We start from the raw sequence: 23401 nt of genomic DNA, 5'->3' as shown, positions 1-23401 counted from the left end.
ATTAGATTGATAGTAAAAAAAATATAATTATGTTAAGTAAACCATTAATAATTTTCACATATAGGTAAAAAAAGAAAAGCTCAAACATTTAAAATAAGAAACAAAAATGATAATAGAGTAAGATAGTTAAAGAAAACAAAAAAAGAAAAAAAATAGAAATAACAGTATAATAAAAATATCAGAATAATAAGAATAATAATATGATAAAAATTATGAAATAATATAAAAAATATAATATATAACAAAAAACAAAAAGACAAAATAAATACATCAAAATAAAAATTCATAATCATAATCATAAACTTTCATTAAAATTAATCATCGAAAAACAAATTTGCAATAATTACTCTAGCTTGTATAGCATTAATATTAAATAAGTCAAACATAGAAATTGTTAAGATTAGTGTGTTGACGGTGGAGCTTGCACGCCAGATGAATGAGCTTCTTCCATAATTAGAAAAAGTATTAGGTATGTAAAGGAGCTCATTACATCTAGTCATTCTATTTGGTACACGCAATGATAGTCTGCTCAATAATTGAGGACAGTCAATCGAGCCGTTAAGGATGTTCAAAATTGTTGAGATGTCAGCTATCTCCCTTCTTTTGACAAGAGGAAGTAGATGCTGACACCTACAAGCATCTTCATAGGAAGTATAGGTTAATCCAAAACGGCTACTGACGTACCTCAGGAATCTCTTCTGAATGCGCTCCAATCTGTCTCTTGCACCAGAGTAATCTGGGTTCCAAACTTGGGATGCAAACTCAACAATACTTCTTACGTATGCACAATATAGTATTTTGTATGATTTTATAGAAGTAAAGCATTTGGAGGACCGGATGACGAACCCGAGGGCCTTCGACGCTCGAGCTACAACATTGTCAATATGTTTACTAAAGGATAGATCAGAGTTTAAAAAGACTCCCAAATCCCTAATTTCCGATACCCTTGTGAGTCTATGTCCGTTAATTGAATGAGGAAAGTCAACTGGACATAGTTTTCTGGTGAAGGTTATGCAGGAGCATTTTGCTACATTAATTTCCAACTTATTTATGCTGCAATAAGCCTCTAGTCTGAACAAATCATCTTGTAGGGCCAAAGCATCATTTCGGTTGTCTATTCTCTTGAAAATCTTCATATCATCAGCAAATAATAGTACATTTGAATTCTGAAAACATTTTTCAATATCGAAGATGAAAATATTGAATAATAGAGGTCCCAAGAGGGAGCCTTGTGGAACACCAGAAGGAATATTCATCCATTTCGATATAAATCCATTTAATGAGACAGCCTGTGATCGACGCGTAATGTATGAGGTGAACCATCTATAGAGATCACCATGAATACCGATCTGTAAAAGTTTTTCAAGGAGAATATCGTGATCAATCTTGTCAAATGCCTTACTATAATCTGTATATATAGTATCAACCTGAGACCGATCGTTCATGGCATTAGTAACGAAATCATTAAATAGTAGTAAATTTGTTGTAACTGAGCGTCCTTTCTGAAAACCATGTTGTTGCATACTAAGAGATTGCGAGATAGCTGGAAAAAGTTGGTCGTACACTAATTTTTCTAATATCTTAGCAAATATACATAGCTTTGATATAGGCCTGTAATTGGAAATTTCGTTTTTTTTTCCTTTCTTATGTACAGGAGATATGAATGCTGATTTCCAGATACAAGGTACAAGGCCCTCACTAATAGATCTTTTATAGATAATGGTTAGTGGTAAAGTTAGGCTTTCAGCACATTTTGAGATAAAAATTGGAGAAATTAAATCTGGGCCTGCTGTTTTATGAATATCAGTTGATTTCAAAATATTTAATACTTTTTCACTTCGAATTTCAATTGATCCAATTTCAGAGGAAGATGTGACAGAACAGACGTTGGTTGGTAAGGGATAAGAGGAAGTCGATTGATTAGAGACCGGTTTAAGGAACGTCGAGTAAAAGAAGGAAGAAAACAAATTACAAATGTCCACCCCCGTATCAGCAGTAATGTCACCATGATACAGAATATGAGGTAGGACGTTGTTTTTGTTCCTTGATTTAATGTAGGACCAGAATGCTTTGGGATTCAAGGAAATGTCGTTTTCTACTAAAGTCATATAATTTTTGAAACATTCTTTCTCTAAAGTTTTTGCCCGATTGCGTAATAGTACAAAGGTATGATGGTCAGCCAGGTTGTTATAATTTTTGAATTTCTTAAAAAATTTGTACTTTTCCTTCAGGACTTTTTTTAGGGGTGCAGTATACCAAGCGGGAAATTTTCTACTTTGAACATGTTTCTGTGGGATATATTTATCCCTTAAATTATATATAAGATTATAAAATGAATTTACAGCATCATCAAGAGAAACAGTATGTAAATAAGACCAAGAAACAGAGTTTAATTCATTTTGAATCTCGTTATAGTTACCAAGATCAAAAAGGAATCTAGTATAAGGTTTAGATTTAAGTGATCGATAAAAATGACATACGTCAGATATCCAATTTATTTTATGCTGTCCATTTATTATTTATATTGACATTTATGTAATAATATAGACTGACTACTTTGTCAATAGAATACTGGCCGAAAACTGATTTTACCGAATTTGTTGCCATTATATAATAATTTGAAGTTTGATGAATATTTTTGTGTGAACTTTTTTCGATAGATGTCGGTAAGTGCTCAATTGTTAGCCTATAGGTAGTATATTTCTAGTGCTTAAGTATTCGTGAAAAAAGTTTCAAGTTTAGGACTGTACTCCACAGGATCATTTCTGTAGTACTTTCTTCACCGTCAAGCACGCTCTATAAGAGAGTGCACGAGTCACGTTGATGAGACGTGGCGCGGTTCCCTGAGCGTGAGAAGGACTTGGAAAGGATTTTAACAATTCTTTCCTAGTCATCGATGACCGTTCACCTGTACTAGGATCACAGGAGGATGGGGAGCTGTCGCTGTCTGAGTGGCTTTAATTCTTCATTAAATTTATTATAATATACAATCATATGACGGGCCGAAAGCCAAACTAGAACAAGAAAACTTTTTAAAAAACCTGGATTTATGTGCTAAAATCATATAAAGCAATTTTTTTTAAATTTTACTCGACTGGCTTGGTTTTCAGCCCTTCATATCAAATAATAAATTTTAACTTAAACAGTAATTATTTTGACCTATTTTGTTGACCCTTGAATGATAATTACATGATTTCTTTCTTTAGAAAGCATTTACACAACTAATTGTAATTTCCATTGGCATTCCCATATAGAAATAACTCGAAATTTTAATTTTACAGATTGGCTTTCGTTAATAAATTAGGTATTGAGGGTTTTTCACTTATTAAAGTTCCCTTTATCATTGTCCTCAATGATGACTCATCGTTATCATTTACAGCTTGATGAAGGCCTCTCCGATACGCTACTATTCATCCCTATTATAAGGATATATCATCAATCTCTCCTGTGACCTTCTTTCACCCTTTTACATTCTCTCCATTTACCATTAGAACAGTTTTTGTCCATTATCATTTCAATCTCTTGACTCACTTCTCACCCATGTATTCTGTTTCCTATCTCCTCGCTATGCCGAGGAGGATCCATTTATATAATCAGTAAATTGCAGAGCCGTGAAGTCGGAGACAGTCATGACTTTTTTGACCCGAGTCTTAAATCATCAAATACTATATTTCGCTTTTAGTTTCATATCTATTTTACTGGAAAATATATATGAATATTTAATTAGTATAGTAGTGAACGTGTAACGAATTAGTAGCACCAATATCCAAAGTATTCAGATCCGAGACGCAGTGTATCTACTTATTTTTTGTCTTTTTTTCATGTTCAAATAGAGGTATTTTACGAATCCTTTATGGCAAATGCGTCTATTTTATTAGTTTCATCTAATATATAATTTCAAAAGACTTTGTATGTATGTAAGTTTTGGTTCGTAGAATCCGTGATATTAAATTTAATAAAAAAACAAATGAATATTCAAATAAATATAAACAAAATAAAAGTACTCAAATAAATTTAATAAAATGTTAGCATAGAATGGTCATTGTTAACAAAAGTATCGTCGAAGAGAGAGACAAAGTTTAGCAAACAATGAACAAACTGCCACGCAGAGTTTTTGTAGCAACATTTTCGGAGGCTGAGAGCGATTCTATGCATTCTACTTCTATGAATGTTAGCCATGTTTAAGCAGCTTATATTACAAATACCGAGCGAAGCTGGGTAAAACCACTAGTGTATTTATAAATAAAAGTAAAAGTCAATGACTATCACTATATTATCTACCCTGTATTAGTACTCCAGAGATATTCGTAAATTGGCAAAAGAAGTCAAAATCAAGTCAGGGTCATGTTGACATGACTCTTGAATGCACTCATGAAAAATGTATTAACATATTTTTCCACCACATCTCTACATCCATTTGCTGTAAATATAATAAATAAGTGAATCTTTAAACGGTTACATGAAAAAATAAAACAAAATAAATATTTGTATACAATTTTAATTTAAAAACAGACATTTTTTTTAGAACTTTCCAAGGGTGAATGAATTTCAATAATATTTCATGTACAGCAGCGAATCTTCAAAATACGCTCGGTGAACATCTCTCCCAAATGCATTAAAGCGCATGTACGAAATTAATAACACAATACACAAAAAATAAATTATTTACAAAGAGCACAATGAAACACTGATATTATATAAAATTATAAAAATTCTATTTTTTTGTTATTGTATAATAATAGTTGTCAAGTAGTAAAAAAATTACGTGTACACACCATAAATGCAAAAGGGAGATGGGACACATGTTGTGTAAACAATTTAAAAAGATATTTCATCTTATAAAATAAAAATGCATACACGAGGGCGGGGTGGGGGGGTGTTCTTCCATCCCCCATATTATTTCATCGAGATGCATATATTTCTCGCACCTTTATGTAAAATGGTCACGCATCAAGCTATTTATGGACTATTATACCGCAATTCATATTTAACTATGTTTATATATTTTTTGGCAAATTTTATAACACATACTTCATACGAAAATGCCTAAACGAATGTATTGTTATTATAATGGAGATGAAAGAATTTACATAAATAGACAATAATGTAAAGTATACCAAATATAAATCATTTCTATATAAATTATATTTATACAAAAAAAAAAAAAAAAAAACATACAACATAAACCAAATTCACAATATTTTTATTTAATGAATAATTCTAACTATAGGAAATCAATCACTATTACAATAATAATAGTAATACCTTTTTTTTTTTTAATTATTGATAATTCCGATAAACACAAACATACGTGTGTGTGATGACAAATCGCAAAGCCCAAAATAATTCATATTTTCATAATTCAATGAATATAAAGTAGTGTTTTTTTTTTGTTATATATATAATTTTATTCAGTCGAGATTTGCTAGAATCATATTTGCAACTTTACGCTTTGTTCACGAAAAAATAAAAATAAATAATGCACTAACATGTTTATACCTTTAGGGCAGTCCTTATTTGTTGTGGTATGAAATTTTGTCAGATATTCTTCTGAAGATTTTCCAATCATAGATGTAAACTTGGAACACTCGATAGTGCAATTCCAAGTGAAAAATTAAATTAAATGAGGTCCATATAAGTTATATTCGTCTATATTGGGAATGTTGAACACGTACATGTAAAAAATTTTCTTCGACGATTTTCTTGGAAAATATTCCGAGGGGTGAAAACGACTCGTAAATTTCCTCCGTAAACAAACAAGGACTGTCCCATTACGTACGTATGTCCACATTACACGCATTCAATCCCGCAAGTATAAATTAAAAAAATACATTCTACGAGATATTCATCACTATTGCCTAGATCCAAACAACCCATTGTGTTTCTATATAGTAAAACTTTTAAAATCACCCATTTTATTATTTTTTTTAAAATACAAAAAAGTACTTCTATTAGATATGAATTATGGTTATTTATTTATCTATCTACAGACTTTTTTTCGCTATTTAATTTAATTTTGTCGCTTATCCCTTATTTGAAATATATTGGTAGAAAAAAACGATTATAAAACATACACGGGTATAAAAAACTGCCCTAAAAATCAATAAAAAATAAATAAAAAAAAGAATAAAACGAAATTTAAACTTCTTAAAATCTTTATACAAATATTTAAAACATTTCATTAATTCTAGATTTAGTCCTAGAACGGCGAATAACCCTGATACTTATCGCAGTCGTCCACGACACTTTGGTAATTGCGTACAAGCACAATAAGATTACAAAATACAAAAGAAAAAAAACACAGATCTGTAGATAGATGAAAAATCTGTCGCATGCTTAAATTTCAGATCATCGATGACGAGACAGGCGTATCATAAAATAATACATAGTACGATTTCGTAGCAGCAATATGGGTGATTTTTTTTATTTTTTTTACAATTATCACCATTTCTTTTAAATTATGCCATTTTCGTGATACCCCTGTAAAACTATATTATATATAATATATATACACATATACATATTTACATGTACATATATGTATATATATATAAATATACATATATATATATACACATAAATAAAAATAATAATAATAGTTATCTTATTACATATCAATAATTAATATTAGCAGTATATACCTAAGTAAAAAGTTTACTGTTTTCATCTCTACAATATTCAATAAAAGATATTTATTCCACACTAACTACAACTGGTGCGATCCGTTCACACGGCGAATCAAAATAAATGTATATATATATTACATATATATTTATAAAATCAATAAAAATCGGTGTATAAAGTTCATAAAATGAAAGACACTAGCAAAATTATACCGAACATAATCACAATCACACGTAATTATGACGCCATCTTGTTTTCAATTCAAAAACATAAAAAATAAAACAAAAGAGAGATCGTAATAAAAAAAAATCACATTTGATCATAGTGAAAAATTTAAAACGGCAATTTTAAATAAAATTTTATATGAATATATAAAACGCTGTATATTATTTATACACTATCTATCATATTTCGTCAAAACAAATGTAAAATTTGAATACACGTATATAAAATGTAAATATATAAATATGTTCAATTTTTTTATTTTCATAATTTACACAAAATAATAACTTGATTTAAACGCACATTCACACGTAGACCATATATATATATATACATATATATATATATATCAACGTTCGCTCATAAAAAATAATAATAAAAAAAAAAAAAAAAAAACCACTTACGACCTTTAGGTATCGTCAAATGCCTCAACACAATAATAATAAATTATCTAAAATATCAAATAGGTATGCCACACGCTTATATATCGATCGATCGATTTAGAGGTTCGAGAGTACAAACGTCGATTTACAAAAAAAAAAAAAAAACTTCCGATTGCTCAAAAAAACACACCTCGCGCACAACAAGCGCCCGCCGGGCAAAAAGTCAACACACACAACATTCAAACAAACAAAAGATGGCGTCACAAAACCCAACTAGCCGGGGTGGGGGGGGGGGTTTGGGGTGGGGTGAGGGGGTAAAGAAGACGACACGCATATATCGGAGGCACCCTGGTCTCCACACCGTCGGACCGTCGCTGAGCGCGCCCGGTCCACACTACTGCATGAAGTAGTCGGGATGGTCCGAATCTTTTTCGAAACGTTTGGCCTCCTCTTGCATGCTCTCTTTGATTTTGAGAATCGCGGCCGACTCAGTCTGATCGTTCTGGTCGCCGCCTGGTCCGCCGAAACCACCTTCAAAGAAAAAAACATAAGGAATGTCGGAATGAGCAACACACGATATTCCACACACACACAACACATACACAACGCGAGCGACTTTTAACCCTTTCCGGACGGAATCATTTGCGGCATGCGTTTAGTTAGCCTGGTCGGAATTCGTTTTTACTATTTAATATAATATCAACAGAGAATAATCTTCTTTATTTGAAGAGAGAACAAAAAAAAAAAACTATGCAAATCGTGTTTGAAACTGATTGTTTTTTTTAATACATTTCAGGTACACTTTATTGTAAAATAACTACCGTTTTAAAATTCTCAGTACTCCACGCACTGCCAGATCGCTTTCCATTGCTCGCTTTATGATATTAGACGTCACTTTGCAATCAAAAAGAAAACGTTCTGGCAGTGCAGTTGCAACATATCGTATGCAGCAGTGGTGAACCTCTTTAGCATATGTGCCCAAAAGTCTAAAATTCAACTCGAATCGGTAGCAGCACTCTTTCAGCAAAAGGCTTATATATTATATATATATATATAAAATGACCATTTTCAAAGATTATTTTTAAATGTCACATGCCAATGAAGAAACACTTGGCGCGTATGTTATATGTAGGTTCTCCACCGCTGATCTTGTCGAATTTCGTCTATGAACTTTATTGTGTTTCGAATTGGGCACAATGCGGATGAATGCAGAATGCCCGCTTCGAAGCTGAATGCAATAATTGACAATTGACATTACTCCCGCAACTCGGAAGAATGATGAAATCTTTCAAGCGAATTCGTCAAACGGGTGGTGTCTGGTGGGGGGGGATGGGCGAGTGTTCGGCCGACCCCACAGTCAGTCGTGTCGGTGCACATTCGTATCGTATGACTGGAACTAACGAGGTCGTCCGAATACTCGGCCATCCGGCTCGATGTCGTTGAGCATCGTACACGGGTTAGAGAAACACTCGACGTCAGAATTCCAATAAGTGAAATGGTGAACCCAGGGATCCTTGCGACCAGTACCAACTCAGAACGGTGGTGAACCAGGGGAGCCTTGCGACCGCAAAGGGTTAAGATTCGATGAGACTGTTTTGTTTTTTTTTTTTTCATTTTTATTATATTCTTTGTATAAGTAGCTCTATACCGAGGTTGTAGTCAGCCATTCCGGAGGCAGAGTCTTCGCGCGGTGTAGCAGGGCCACCGCCAACCCCGCCTCCTCCTCCTACACCTCCGGGGGATGATTTCATTCCGTCCACTCCTCCCAAGCCTGTAGATCATGTACAATTAGTGAACACGAATACTATAAAATAAAAAACAAAACAAAACGGGACGTCGGAAAAGAATAAAAGAAAAAAGTTTGCGAAATTCATTCAACGATGTTAATCGAGTTAATCTCTTATTACCAAATCAAACGGATAATAGTAATAACCACAAAAAAAAATAATTTATTATTAAACTCGAAATCAATACTACATACAATATGACCATCGAAAATAACAGGTATTTTAGTTATTAAATCAACCTCTTGCCAGTGGAATATTCGGATGCAAATTTATTTATCATCTACGTGATTTGTACGCGGTTCTGGCAACAGATTAATGGTGGATTGTTACGAGCGGCATTAGTAGCTTTCATCTAAGCTATTAGTGTCAATAGATATATGTATATAAGGAAAAGAAAATAAAACCACGTAAATGTATCGAGTACGTAGTAAAGTAAAGCCGAACATTGTTAATGTCGTATTTTTTTTTGTTTTTGATTAAATTATAGCAAATTCCTGCCAAGCTTTATTTACCTACCATTTACTAAACTAATCCGTGTGTCATTTCAGTACTTTCTGTTATTCTCTCCGCGTGTCTGAGACATGGGTGACACTAGTATAATATGCATAAAGTGTTTGTTTTTTTTTTTTTTTTTTTGTATTAAATTTATTTCAGCAGAATTTTTACGTTAATTTCTTGCTGACCTTCTTGCGAGGGTGGTGGGGGCGCATGGTCGGCCCCTCCGAGTGGAAATTCCGCCCCAAGACCACCTGCTCCGCCAACTGGCTTCATCAGAGTGTACATCCCCTCACCACCTAACCAAAATTTTCAATTTACTATGCATAAATACAGAGTGCGACAGATGGACAGACACAAACAGACAGACAGACAGATAACTGAACACAACAAATTCATCTCTGATTATTTACAAAAATTTAACAAAATTTAAAAAACAACAGTTAAAAACAAAATTTCAATCCAACGAATCACAAAGTAAGTAATGCTCAGAACGAACCAGGAATGAAAATAAAATTTAACAATGTCGACAGTGCACTTCTTTTTTTTTTTTTGTATTATTTTAAAACATATTGAGAAATATTAAAATTATATATATATATATATACATACATATATATTGATGCTTACCACTCCACGCGTGTTAATCATATATTGTGATACAATTTTGACGATTATGTATGAAAAAATCGATATAGTAAAAATAATACCTGAATTGCTGGAGTCCTGCGGACTTGGCATGATTGGCGTGCCGGGACCTGGGGGGCCGTTGGATCCTGGGGGGCCACCGTACGTGCCGGGCGAACTCGACGAGTAATTGATAGAACCGCCGGCTCCGCCCTGCCACGCCGCCCGAGGAGTCATACCCATTCCGGGAGGCATTCCTGTTCAACGATACCCCAACATATTAGCACCTATTTCCGTCAAATTTTCAATAATCGAACACACGGTAAAAGCACATGCCTGGACCTTGGGGTGGTGGTCCTCTCATGGCCGGTCCGTAGCCGCCGGGACTCATCGGACCCATGCCGGGCCCTCTGGGTGGATTCATGCGAGGATTCATCATACCGGGTGGACCGCCTCGCTCCATACTGTTACCCATCATGGGTTGACCTGAACAACGATGCGTCCGTTTAGATTATTTGTGTATTAAAAAATTAAGTAGTGTCGGTTTAAAGTTTGTGGGATTGTCGTGTACCTGGGGGGCCGTTAAAGTCGTTGGGCATTGGCATTCGTACTGAGGGTCGTGGGCCGGGTCCCGGTGGATACCAAGGACCCATGAACGGTTGGGGGCCTCCGAGCAACTGAGGACTCGGCTGGCCCGGCGCCGGTCCATGTGCTGGAGGTGACGGTCTAAGAGGAGAGTTTGGGAAGAAGCCTGGTGGCATGCCGCCGCCTCCCATGCCTATTCATAAAAAAAATATAATACATTAACGCAACAGAAAACAAATGAGAATTGTTTCGTTTTAATTTTCATCAAAGCTACAGTTGCAGAGAGTGTTACTTAATTTAATAACCATAATATAAAAACAATTAATAAAACTTTTAAAAAGAAAAAGTAATAAATAAAAAACAACTAGAGCTTTGAATCAAATAATATTATCCAATCCATATAAACATTTAACATTCAGTTAATAGATGTTTTATTGTATGTGTGCGAATAAGAAATTTCAACAACTATAGTCCATATATACGATGCAATAAAGACACTTAAGTAAAACTTAACCCATATTTCGTACAGATAATGTTTTATTATCTGTACGAAATGCTATTGGTCGAGAGGTGGTGTAAGGGACAGCATGCAAGTTTTTCCTAAGTGTCTTCCTACATACAGCGGACCAATTATACGATATTGTAACGTTTATAAGTATTACTAGTGTTGTACCCGATGATATACCATCGCATGGGTGTTGGCATATTAAGTTATTAAATAAAAAATAAATAAAAGAAATGTGTCATCGGTCATGAGTTCGATCCCCCACGCGGTCCAATTTTTTCAAATACCTTTTAAATATATTTCATTTAATATTCATATTTAATTGTTTAATAAGTTAAGTAGAAAAATTAATTAATTAAATACATTTTCAATAGATGGCAGTATATTATTTCGGTCTATTTTCCTAGCGGAAAAATTCGCATCGAACAGTATATATAGAACTTTTTTTTTACGGCGCTGGGGATTCGATTCAACATCTTTAACTTTATTTTTATTCGAGTTTCAATTCCTTTTCGAAACCACCCGTTGAAATCAACGGGCCCAACACTAGTAATTAATAATAAGATTTCAGCCTGACCGGAATAGAACACGTTGCGTTTAAGACAATGCTTTCTATACAAATAAATTTTTTTTCTGAACGCATAAAGATACGAACTAAAAAAAATACAGAATTTCTTGTAATTTACTATATATTTCAAGTTATAAATACTTGAGATTTACAAATCGAGATCATTTTGCCATAAAATAATATATACATATATTGTTTGTTTCTTTGCTAATTTTAGGGGGGGGGGGGAGAAAAAAATGCTTGCCCCGGTGAGGATTTTTTAGAAGAAGTATGACAAGGGTAGTTGAATTGATGGAGAGAGTGAAGAGATTGAAATAGCAATAGGTGGGTCACGTAGTTAGAAGAATGGACGAAAGAAGTGCTCGAATGGTACCCAAAAGGACGCAAAAGAGCGTAAGGAAGGTTAAAATGGGAGATGGATGGATAAAATCAGAAAAATTAATGTGAGTTGCGTAAAACAGAGACCTTCATCCGGCAGTGTATGGTAAATGGCTGTAAATGTTGATTAGTAATATGAATGAGAAACTTATGAACAAGAGAGTATGGAATAAGTCATGCGACATGTAAAAGTTAGAGTGGGGAGTCAAAGCGACAATTGTCCATAATAGTAAGTCATTTAAAAATGGAACAATGATACAAAGTGAATATGCATTCATACTCTATTGTTCAAAAAAAAAAAACAAAACAACATTTGTTAGATAGTTGAATGATTGCGAATGAAATGTTGAACAAATATTGATGACTCGCTCAAAGGTAAATTTTTTATGCTTTTCAATTAGAATGAATTATTTTTGAATAACACAAGCTTGTCTCATCCATTTCAATTTGTATTCCACAACTTAATCATTTGTATAAAACATCCCTCGGTACTTGTTGGTTATACGGGCGCAACCGAGCATCAAGTATACAAAACGTACGTTTTTTTTAGATAGTCAAAACTCACCCCCTGGAGTGTTTTCGGTGATATTTTATCCTTGTATTGTCTGTGATCGATAACAGTGATTCAACCAGCAGTTACATGAATTTGGCAAGCTCGCCAAGAGTCGGAGTAAATGATCGGTTGCCCCCTTAGAACCAATAAGTACCTTTTCTTATAGAACACAATACATGACCCCTAATATTTCAGTTTACAGTTGGAATGTTTCCGAACAATACGAGCTAACTTATTGTTATTCTCATATTTGCCATTGTTCCATAACACATCATTCAAAATCGACACTAGGGCTAACTTATACATTGTATATTACAAATTATTACAATAATTTAGATACATTCAATTAACCTGGCTTTAAATTATAAAAAGTAAAATATATTCGACTATATGACCCCATTATATTTGAAAGTGGCGAAAGTCCAATTTTCAGTTCAAAAACACTATTTCTATTTGACTTAATTGCCAAATTGTTATCACTAATTTTAATTCAATATGTCCAGAATCTTGGAAAAGCTTAATAAACGTATTACAGGCCAACAATATTTTTAAACATTGTTAAACGCAAAATATTATATTTAATGTTTTGCGAGATATTTCTCGAAATGAAGGAAACTTATGCCACTTTTAATTATAACGGCTCATATAATAAAATATATCGTGAGCAGTTTATAAATGTAAACATTTCATTATCAATATCGTATTTCACATGATACAATTGAAATAATATGGAAATGCCTAAAATGAAAAATACAACAAATTCAATATGAAAATTACAATTACACTACTACCATTAAACCAAAACTTTTGGCTAAAATTGGTCACACTCATCAGTAGAATTAGGATCGGACGATGCGTTTTTGATAATACATTGCGAAATTTACTTAAAAAATAGTCGCAAATCAACTTAACTTCACCTAGTGTTTGCTATTTTTATATTTCGTCATGATTTATTGCAAAACACCTGATCAATATAGTCACTTTTTTTAACTCTTCAGTTTTATTATAAACTTTTCCTGTATAGTGTCAGCCAATTGATTCATTCAAGTATTAATGTTGTATGCTCGTCGTAAAAACTTGAATTTCATTAAAAAACGAGAAAATATATCTCATTTTAGACGAAAGGAATTCTATTTTATCGTCTGAACATACTTGATTCATAATCAGTTCATCAAAACTGTCATCAAATCAAGCGCAGATCGCGCATACAAGATGAAGTACTGCAGCATCCTAACCAAACCGGTTTTTGTATGAGGAAACTATAGAAGGCTACAATTAGTATCCGTAAAAAATAGTAGACAAGTTTATAAAAACTGAGCAATTCGTTGACAAAGTTAGCTGGTTTCTGAATGTGACGGAAACCTATACAATTCAAATTAGCCAACAATATAGTTTGGTGGTTGCATTAATGCTAAGCATTCAAACTCGGGTTTGACCTTGATTGAAAATAATTTATTCCGAGTATTATCTCCAGTGCTGCTGGTCAGATTTGGATATTTATTATTGATTATTAAGTCGATCGTTACCATCAAAGTTTGAAAATTTATCTGTTTTCATTGATGAAACGATTCAACAGATTGGCAAAAACCATCCTATCCATGTCATCACTATTTGAAAATTTATATATGTACAAGTTTAATACTATAGATGTCGTTCAGGGATATCTCGATTACGGCATCGTAAGATAATATAAAATTGGATACATCGGCTGTGCTGTGTTTCCCAAAGAATAAATAAATAAAAATAAAACATTGAAACGTTTGGATAAGTCCGGACTGTTCCAAATTGTGTTCTAGTCCAGACAATAGACCGATAAACGCTGTGAAGCGATTTTGTCCTTGCATTCAAATTCTGAACGCACAGTTACATATGTTATATTACAAAACGATCATTTTGTTGTGCTCATTGAATAATTTAATTTTGCGATAGCTTAATATATTCCAAAGAATACAAAAAAAAAAAAATGGACTCTGAACTTAAGTGTATATATATATATACAACAACGATTAACATCAAATGTCGAGGGTTAAAACTGAAATTATAATATATCAGTGGCCTGTGTGCACATACTCGTGCACTCGGTGAAATATCGCAATTCGGATCAACGGAATTAATAATTTAAAATGTAATATTTTGTTTATTATGTCAACCGATCATGTGAATGAAGTGACATGCGCAAAGCCCAAGCTATGCCGCGTCTCTTTTTACGATATACGATTCCAAGGGGAGCTGGAGCATGTTAACGGACATTCAGACGCACGCATTATGGCGAAATCACACAGAGGGGCACGTGGCACGTGTTTTTTTTAGATACTTTTAAAGATGCGAAAAAAAATGCAGCCTTCCTGGCATATAGTCCCAAAAATTACCTCTTGGACTGTTTTCGGTGCTATTTAGTCCTTGAATTGATATAAGCTTGACAGTGATTGATAACAGTTAGTCCCATGTATGAGAAGCTTAAGATCGTACGAATTAATAATTGACTGGGAACGCCCTTTCTTGACTCAAACCAAAGACTGCGTGCCATGCCGTTCATCTCCGTGTTTTCGCCCTTAGATAGTTATTATATACAATGCACTCCTTTTAATGAATTACAATATGGTTCACTAAAAAAAAAAAACATTTTATATATAACTAGTGCTTTTACCTGGCTTCGCTCGGTATTTGTAATATAAACCGCTTAACCCTTTGAATGCGCCTGAAAAACGCCGATAGCCGTTGTGTTTTGGACATGTACAAAGTAAACAAGAATACTACCCGCTAAGCCTTTTCAGGTAGCATTGAAAAAAAAAATGCTTTGAACATGGATCGTGTAATCCGAGTCAACGTTTATAAAGACTGGTTTACACCAGAATTTCTCGATGGAAATCCCTAACTGCCGAGCATTTTAGATTGTGGCTTGGCATTTAGATTGTGAGCATTACATTTTAACAACAATGAAAAAGATGGAACTAGTATTGGAAAAATACATTCATTAATAGACTTTTTTTGTGTATTTTATATTGTTGCAAGATATATTAAAGAGTCTAAAAAAACCTTTACAAAACTCGAAAAAATCGACAGTATTTATTATCTAGTGTTTGTTTGGAATAGCCACAATTTTTATACCTGCTTTCTATTGGATTTCTAAATAATTCTAGTTGGAAATGTTGGCAAAATTTTCAATGTGGCGGGCTTTCAACAGAAAAGACGTCAGCACCCAAAGGTTTGAACACTAAATTAATTTGAAGTTTTATTTTATTTAAATTTATTTGAATATTCATTAATTTTTTTTTTAAATTTAACGTCATGGATTCTACTACCCAAATCTTACATAGTTACATACAAAGTCTCTTTCGAAATTATATATTACATATAAGATATATATATACAGAGAAATGTTATAATAATACAAGTGGCTTTAGGCTTCGTATTGTTGTCAAGTGGAAAAGGTCCGTGGACTTTTCATAATAATTTGCCCAGCAGGTGTGTTCGATTGTTTGTTAATTTTACTCGCAAGATGAGCAAGTGCATCGTTAAAAATTGCACAATGCATTCAGAAACACACAATAAACAACATGGAATACATTTCTACAAGTAAATTAATCATTTAAGTAACATATTATTCAATTAGCATCGTAGTTTGACAGTTTTTAAAAGTGTCATGGCGACTGCACGCATTCTACATACAATTTCAGGGGTGGCACCAGAGAAATGTAAAAATTATTTTTAAATAAATGTAAAAACATTTCTCTCGGTGGCACCGAATACTCAAATATATTAACAACCAATTATTTAAGTTTAATTAATATAAACATCGTTAATTTTATATTATACATATTTTTGTTGAAACTATACATTAGACGTTAATTTAAGAGTTCCCAAGGACAGAGACAAATGCAAAAAAAGTGGACAAAATTAATCGGTCAATTGAGAAAAGAACGGATTGGCTACCAACACCGCCATATGCTCAAATTGTAAATACATTCATGTCAAATAAAACATTTATTTCTGTAGTGAATATGTGATGACCCTGGTTCTATTCCGTGCGCGTATCTGTAGTTATGGAAACATCACGCGTATTATTATGAAACAGACAATGTATTGATAAAGGCGCTTCTATTATTATAAAATTTCTCTGTGTATATATATATACTAGTTGTTTTATATATATACTATTTGCAAAATTGAATAAAACAGTTATGTATTATATATTTTGCACTTTTAACAGTAGTACGTACATAAATATTAATTTGAGCTAAAAATCAAGAACTCGGTGACATTACTGGGTGTATTTGGTGCCCTCGATGGTATTCCCGTTCGCTACTAATTAACAGTAATATACATATAATATTATTTAAGCGGTAGTGGAATATTACAGTTCCATATAACAATATATTATGTATTCTGGCCAGCAACTACGTACAAATATAATGTTTCTTTTATATTGATTTACTAGTTGTTTTACCCGGCTTCGCTCAGTATTTGCAACATAAACAGCTTAAATATGGCGAATCTAATAGTAAATATTCATTTGTTTTTTTACTTTTAAACCACAATGTACATAACCAAGTACAAAATAAACAACAACGCATTAACATATAAAGCGCTTTATGATCGTTTATGACGAAAACGTGATACAAATATATATCAGCGGACTGAAAAATATATTCGCGCAGTCGTGAATCATATATGTATCAGTGGTCAGTAAGCGTTGTGCACCCAACATGATACAAATATGAGTCAGCAGCCACCATAGTGTTAAGGTGTGTTAACCCTTTGCCCGCAGCAATAAACATAGCGAACACGCCCTGTACGCTGCACCTTTTTCGCGAATTTGGCAATCGAGTTTTCGACCTTAAATACAGATTTTAATATTTACTCAAGTAACCAGATATGTTAATTAACACATAAATTATTATTTTAAACAATAAAATACATAATATATCTCGTAGTTATGGATTAATTGTCAAATAATCATTCTTCATAATTGTATGAAGACGTGACGTCACATAAACGAGGTTTCAGTATGGTTCCACAAAACCACTAATTTTGACTGGTATATATTCATTTTAAGCAAATTGAATAGATGGCATTCAACTCTCAGTAATATATTCAACCAATTTTGAACCTTAAAACAGTTGAAATAGGCGCATATAAGGCTCAAAATCCCGTGCAAAGTTCAGAAATTCTATGGAAGACAGCCGCGCTACAGACTTGTCGCGCAAAGCTTCCATAGAAGACGGCCGCGGGCAAACGGTTAAGATCTTTCGATTTTCGATGCCGTGCCGATGTAGACCCATTAGATACATGCTGCAGTCGAAGAGCACAATGTATTGTGTGCTGTCGTCAATATCCTGATAACGCATCGTCCGATCCTACCTGTACTGATCGAACTCGTCGGTGTGTTTATACATATGTATATGTATACAGTTCGATTTGCTTCACCGTGACGACGGACAGTTTGACCGTCTCCATTGCGAGGGCGGTCTCTCTTTCGGCTTTGGGAAGACATTGTAATAAAGTCAGATTAAGGAATACTCTAAAACAATTGAAAAATTGGTAAATACATTTTGGAACGAGTGGAGGAGTGAAGTGAAAGTGAGTATTAATATAGTATATAGTATGCATAGAAGTAGAATGCATATAGAATCGCTCTCAACCTCCGAAAATGTTGCTACAAAAACTCTACGCGGCAGAGTTTGTTCATTGGCTACGTCCACACTACCGATATCTACACCCGATATTTAAGAATTTTTCCATATCCAGTTTCCCGGTCTCCGTGACGAGCCCGGGAATCTCAAGTCGAAAGATCAAAAAATGCATGGTAAACGGTACATACTATTAATGTGCGCGCGCAGAATACGGGAGGAAAAGCCTGTTCCTCTTGTTCCTGTTGTACCCTGCTCGCGCAAATTAAGTCAATATGTACTGTTTACCATGCATTTTTTGATCTTTCGACTTAAGATCTTTCGATTTTCGATCTTTGCCTTCCGATATTTGTGTTTTCTGTCATTTAACATTGTGGCTCGTCACTTAGGGGTTTGGTGCATTCGCTCTAAAATCGCCAGATTAACAGAACGGCAGCTTTAAACGTAATTCTCGTTGTCTCGAATGATAGATTGCACATCAGATGACGGGTGCTTACCTTTCGATGTGCACAGATGCAATTATTAAAATTGAGTTATTGATTATTAAAATCTTTCTGGCGAGTTTAATAAGGCAACATTCGGAACTTATCGAATCTTGCCTTATTTATAAACTTGCCAGAAAGATCCAACTCAATTTTAATAAATGCATCTGTGCACACCGAAAGGTAAGTACCCGTCATCTGATGTGCAATCTATCATTCGAGAAGACGAGAATTGAATTTAAAGCAGCAGCCGTCCGTTAATCTGTCTGGCCATTTTAGAGTGGATGCAACGCATCCAAACGGTACATACTATTAACCCTTTGCCCGCGTCACCAAATTTAGCGAACATGCCCTGTACGCGGCTGCTTTTTTGCGGATTTTGTTATCGCGTCTTAGACTATAAATATAGGTTGTAATATTTTTTTGAATTTTACAACCTACATTTATTTTTTTTTGACTACTGCCATCTATTGAATTTGGTAAAGTATACATTTAGTAATATTTTCAACCAAGTTTTAATACAATAGACGGCTCTTATACAGGTTGGAACTTCCAAGACATCTATGCGTGTCTCGCGCGCTGAGGGCATGTTCGCTAGGACATGTATAGTAGTTGTACGCGGTGGAAAGGTTAATGTGCGCGCGCAGAATACGGGAGGAAAAGCCTGTTTCTATTGTTCCCGTTGCACCCTGCTCGGGCGAATTAAGTGAGTATGTACCGTTTACCATGCATTTTTTGATCTTTCGACTTAAGATCTTTGCCTTTCGATATTTGTGTTTTCTGTAATTTAACATTCCGGCTCGTCACGTAGACCCCCAGTTACCATATTGCAACCTGTGGGTGTTATTTAACCCTTTGAGGAGTACGACCGTACGGGTACGTGCAAAGTAAAATGGCCCCGCCAGAGTACGACCGTACTCGTACGGTTTGACACGTTCAATCACTCAAAATACTCTACCTCTCTCAATGTTCGACATATTTGCATCTCGTTTTTTTTCAAGTGTTGCTGAGGTTTCTCTTTCACTCTTGTGTATATATATATATTTGTATTCGAATAAAGAAACCAAATTTAACGAGGCGTGAAAGCCAGTTAAATTTTTATGACCGAACATGATGACAATTTTTTTTCTAAAGTAATATTTTCCACATGTAAAAACTATAAAATATGTTCCGAACGAATAACATTGAAACCTCCGACTGAATTTATTTCATTTGACCCTCATAAAAATAATTTAGCGTAAAATTATAGATTTATTTTCGAGAGAATTTGGTCCGGGATGCAAAGCAAAGTCGCCGCCGGGCAATAAATCAATCATATAATCGAGCGAAATATGTCAACTTTAAAACTTCCCGCAAAATAAGAGTGCTCGCTCGGATTTTTCAAGTCAGTTGATTCCGAAAAAAAAACTCACTCCTGAGACGTTTCTGGTGTTCAAATTAACTCACTAAATATCGGTAGTGTGTGGACGTAGCCATTGTTTGCTAAACTTCGGCTCTCTTCTGACTTTCTGTTGCTTTCTTCGATGGCTCGCTATTGGATGAGACTTTTGTTAACAATGTCAATTGTATGCATTCTACTTGTATGATAGTATATGGTATAGGTATAGTGAGAGTAAAGTAAAAAGTGAGAGAGTCACCATCATTGGGGGGTGCGGGTCCGGCGTGGGGGGCCGCATGTCCGATGCCGTTGACGCCGTAGCCCGAGTTGACGAAGCCGTAGTCGTGGAAAGCCTTGGCCTCGGAGGAGTGCTCGCAGGTGTCGCGGCGCTCCGGGGCGGCGCAGTACAGGTCCCAGAAGACGCACCACCACGAGTGCAGGAAGCCCGGAGGCTCACCCAACGTGATGTTCTTCTCCCAGCGGATCTCCGACAGGAAGGTCTGCGCCGCCTTCTGCGCGCCCACGTGCAGCAGATACTCGTACACGTACAGCGCCAGCTTCTCGCGCGCCTGCGCGTCCGACGGCACGGCCGAGCCTTTGCCCTTCGCGTACATCGCGGCCAGCGCTCCTCTCCCTTCTCCCCTGAAACGCTCACACTCCCCTGCTCCTGCTCCCGCTCACAGTACTCGTGTCTGTCCTCGCCCCCTTGTTCGCGCTCCGCCCTTCGCGCGGCTGTCACTCGCGACCGTCGCTGTGGCCGTGTTGGTGGGGTGGGTGGGGTGGGTGGGTGGGGTGTGACGTTTGTGTGAGCGCCGGGTGAGCGCCGAGTGAGCCCCGCTCGAGGAGCCGCCGCCCCTCTCGCCGCGCCGCTCCTCTCGCGCCAGATAACGCCAGCACGGACGCCGACACACACACACCCACACACCCGCACACTCGCTCCGACACAACGACACTTCTCTCCGATGCGGTCTCAACGCTCTTCCCGTGCGGCCGTGTCCGATGCCACAGCGCGTCTGTTTACATTTGCCTTTTGGTCGATGTCTTGCGGTTCGGTTGCGCTTTTCAACTCGTCTTCGTATCCGGCGGACTTCTGTTTGTATCGGGTGTGCGCTGTGCGGCTGTTTTGTTTCGTTATACTAAGCCCGCTTTAAAGGTCACGGAATTTGACCCTTAAAGCCCTCAACATGAGGCCACCACCCCCCCGACGAATACAGTCCAAGAGACCTGTAGGAATCTCGTCATCGTCATCGTCATCGAAACATTCGAGAATATTCCGCAACAACAAACTACATCGAGCGGAACGAAACCCAGACGACATACACCTGCAGTCATTATATTAAACTCAGGCGGAACGGCGCCAAATCCAACTCAAGCGGAACGATGCCAAAATCCTTCGAGAATGATCCACCCTTCACACTCGAGCGGAACAAAACCCAGACGACATACACCTGCAGTCATTATATTAAACTCAGGCGGAACGGCGCCAAATCCAACTCAAGCGGAACGATGCCAAAATCCTTCGAGAATGATCCACCCTTCACACTCGAGCGAACGAAACCCAGACGACATACACCTGCAGTCATTATATTAAACTCAAGCGGAACGCCCCTACCAGTCGAGTGGAACCAAAACGGTCGAAACACGCCGCCACCATTAAAATACATCGAGCGGAACGGCGCCAATCGTTCCAGAAAATTCTACGCCTCGACAAAAGCAAATTCCTTTCTTACGCATCAACAAACCACCACCATCGATCAGGTGATTCCAGAAACACTATAAAAGGAGGTACAACCCAAACAACGCCAGTCGACCCACAGCAGCAAGCGTCGACATACAGCTCCTGACCAGCCACCACTACACTACGCGGACTTGGAAGATCAACCAGCCGGACGAGCCAGCAACACACTGCCGTATCCAGAGACCTTCCGAACATAGCCGAACACCGAGCCAGCAACACACTGCCGCATCCAGAGACCTTCTGAACATAGCTGAATGCCGAGCCAGCGACACTCTACCATATCCAGAGACCGCTGAACGACATACTTTTGCCCACAAATACCATACCTTTGTACAACCATAGGCAAACAATAAAACTTTATAAAACTAGCACAACAGTGTTTCGTTAGGCCGGGATACGGTCAACACACATCGCTACCACGTCTACAGACCCTTTCGTCGGAGAACGAGACGGTTGTTTATGAATATCGCACAAGAACAACCGCACATCACTGTTCTAATAAAAAAAACCACACTGTACATAACCAAGTACAAAATTAACAACAACGCATGAACACATAAAGCGCGCATGCGGTAGGAAACAAAACCTGAGATGCGCCGTGCGAATGCACGCACACCTCAAGTAAACATACATGTACGCATGATTATGCGTGCATAAGCACGCAAGCACACATACACACATACACACACACATATATATATACACACACACACACACACACACATAAACCACAAATACATACACTCACCTAAAAAGCAAACGCACACTCACACACACATACATTCACAGAATATAATATAAAAAAAAATAATAATAATAAATCAACACATAAATGCTTTTGCAATTAAGTGGAGTAGTAGCATCCAGGGGAACACAGCTTCCCAAAGCATTCCGCGAACTTTTCGAAAGCTCTAAACGATGCTTTACTCATTATTGTTTCGTTATTGAAAAGGTATTTTTACATACCTCCTTTACGTTTCATTTGATTTGATTTGATTTCAGTGGCGTAACTACCGTGCCCGCAGACCCCGCCGACGGAAGCGCGCCTTTTTCACGGATTTTTTAATTTGTTCCGTATTTTTTTTAAAAACTTCTCTTATTTTTCAATCTGTTTGTACTATATGTGTATGTACATACATTAGCATATTTTGAGTTTATCCTCATTGTGTAATTGATCTATGCCAATAGGGCTAGAAGACTACCGTCTTTTTCCATCTTTTGAACGTCAGTGCCTCTTCAACCTATTAGCTGAGAATTCTCTTACCTGATATACATATAATATTGGTATATATTTTTTCAATGTGTAAACAATAAAACAAAATTATATGATTAAAACCAATAAAATTTATGAATTTTTCGCTGTCACCATTAACAGGTGAGAAGTTTTTAAGGAAAATTCACCATCAGTTACTTTAAACAGATTGTGCACTGCTTGTTGGTGGCTTG

The 23401-nt window shown here is 35.9% G+C and overlaps 1 protein-coding gene and 1 non-coding gene across 7 annotated transcripts; one reads left to right on the top strand and one right to left on the bottom strand.

Moving 5' to 3' along the window:
* The first annotated feature begins 2740 nt into the window (after window positions 1–2740).
* Window positions 2741–2956, top strand: LOC143914997 (small nucleolar RNA U3). Its single transcript, XR_013260873.1, has one exon. It is a non-coding gene; the product is annotated as a small nucleolar RNA U3 (small nucleolar RNA).
* Window positions 2957–7623: 4667 nt separating this feature from the next.
* On the bottom strand, window positions 7624–21232 carry Ssdp (Sequence-specific single-stranded DNA-binding protein). Of its 6 annotated transcripts, XM_077434712.1 has the most exons (7): window positions 20477–21189; window positions 10710–10916; window positions 10475–10624; window positions 10222–10395; window positions 9700–9810; window positions 8878–9000; window positions 7624–7760 (listed from the first exon to the last, which is right to left on the bottom strand). In XM_077434712.1, the coding sequence occupies exons 1-7, from the start codon at window positions 20829–20831 to the stop codon at window positions 7624–7626; spliced, it is 1257 nt and encodes a 418-aa protein (XP_077290838.1). In that variant the 5' UTR covers window positions 20832–21189. The 6 variants fall into 6 exon arrangements, with proteins under 6 accessions (XP_077290838.1, XP_077290840.1, XP_077290841.1 ...); XM_077434714.1 differs by lacking the exon at window positions 9700–9810 and having other exon boundaries at window positions 20477–21173; XM_077434715.1 differs by lacking the exon at window positions 7624–7760 and having other exon boundaries at window positions 8752–9000; window positions 10481–10624; window positions 20477–21232.
* Between the last annotated feature and the right edge of the window lie 2169 nt (window positions 21233–23401).

The sequence above is a fragment of the Arctopsyche grandis genome, chromosome 7 (genome assembly GCF_051622035.1).
Source record: "Arctopsyche grandis isolate Sample6627 chromosome 7, ASM5162203v2, whole genome shotgun sequence".
Lineage (NCBI taxonomy): Eukaryota > Metazoa > Arthropoda > Insecta > Trichoptera > Hydropsychidae > Arctopsyche > Arctopsyche grandis.
Note: the sequence above shows the minus strand (reverse complement) of the source record. Positions and strands in the feature narration are given on the sequence as shown.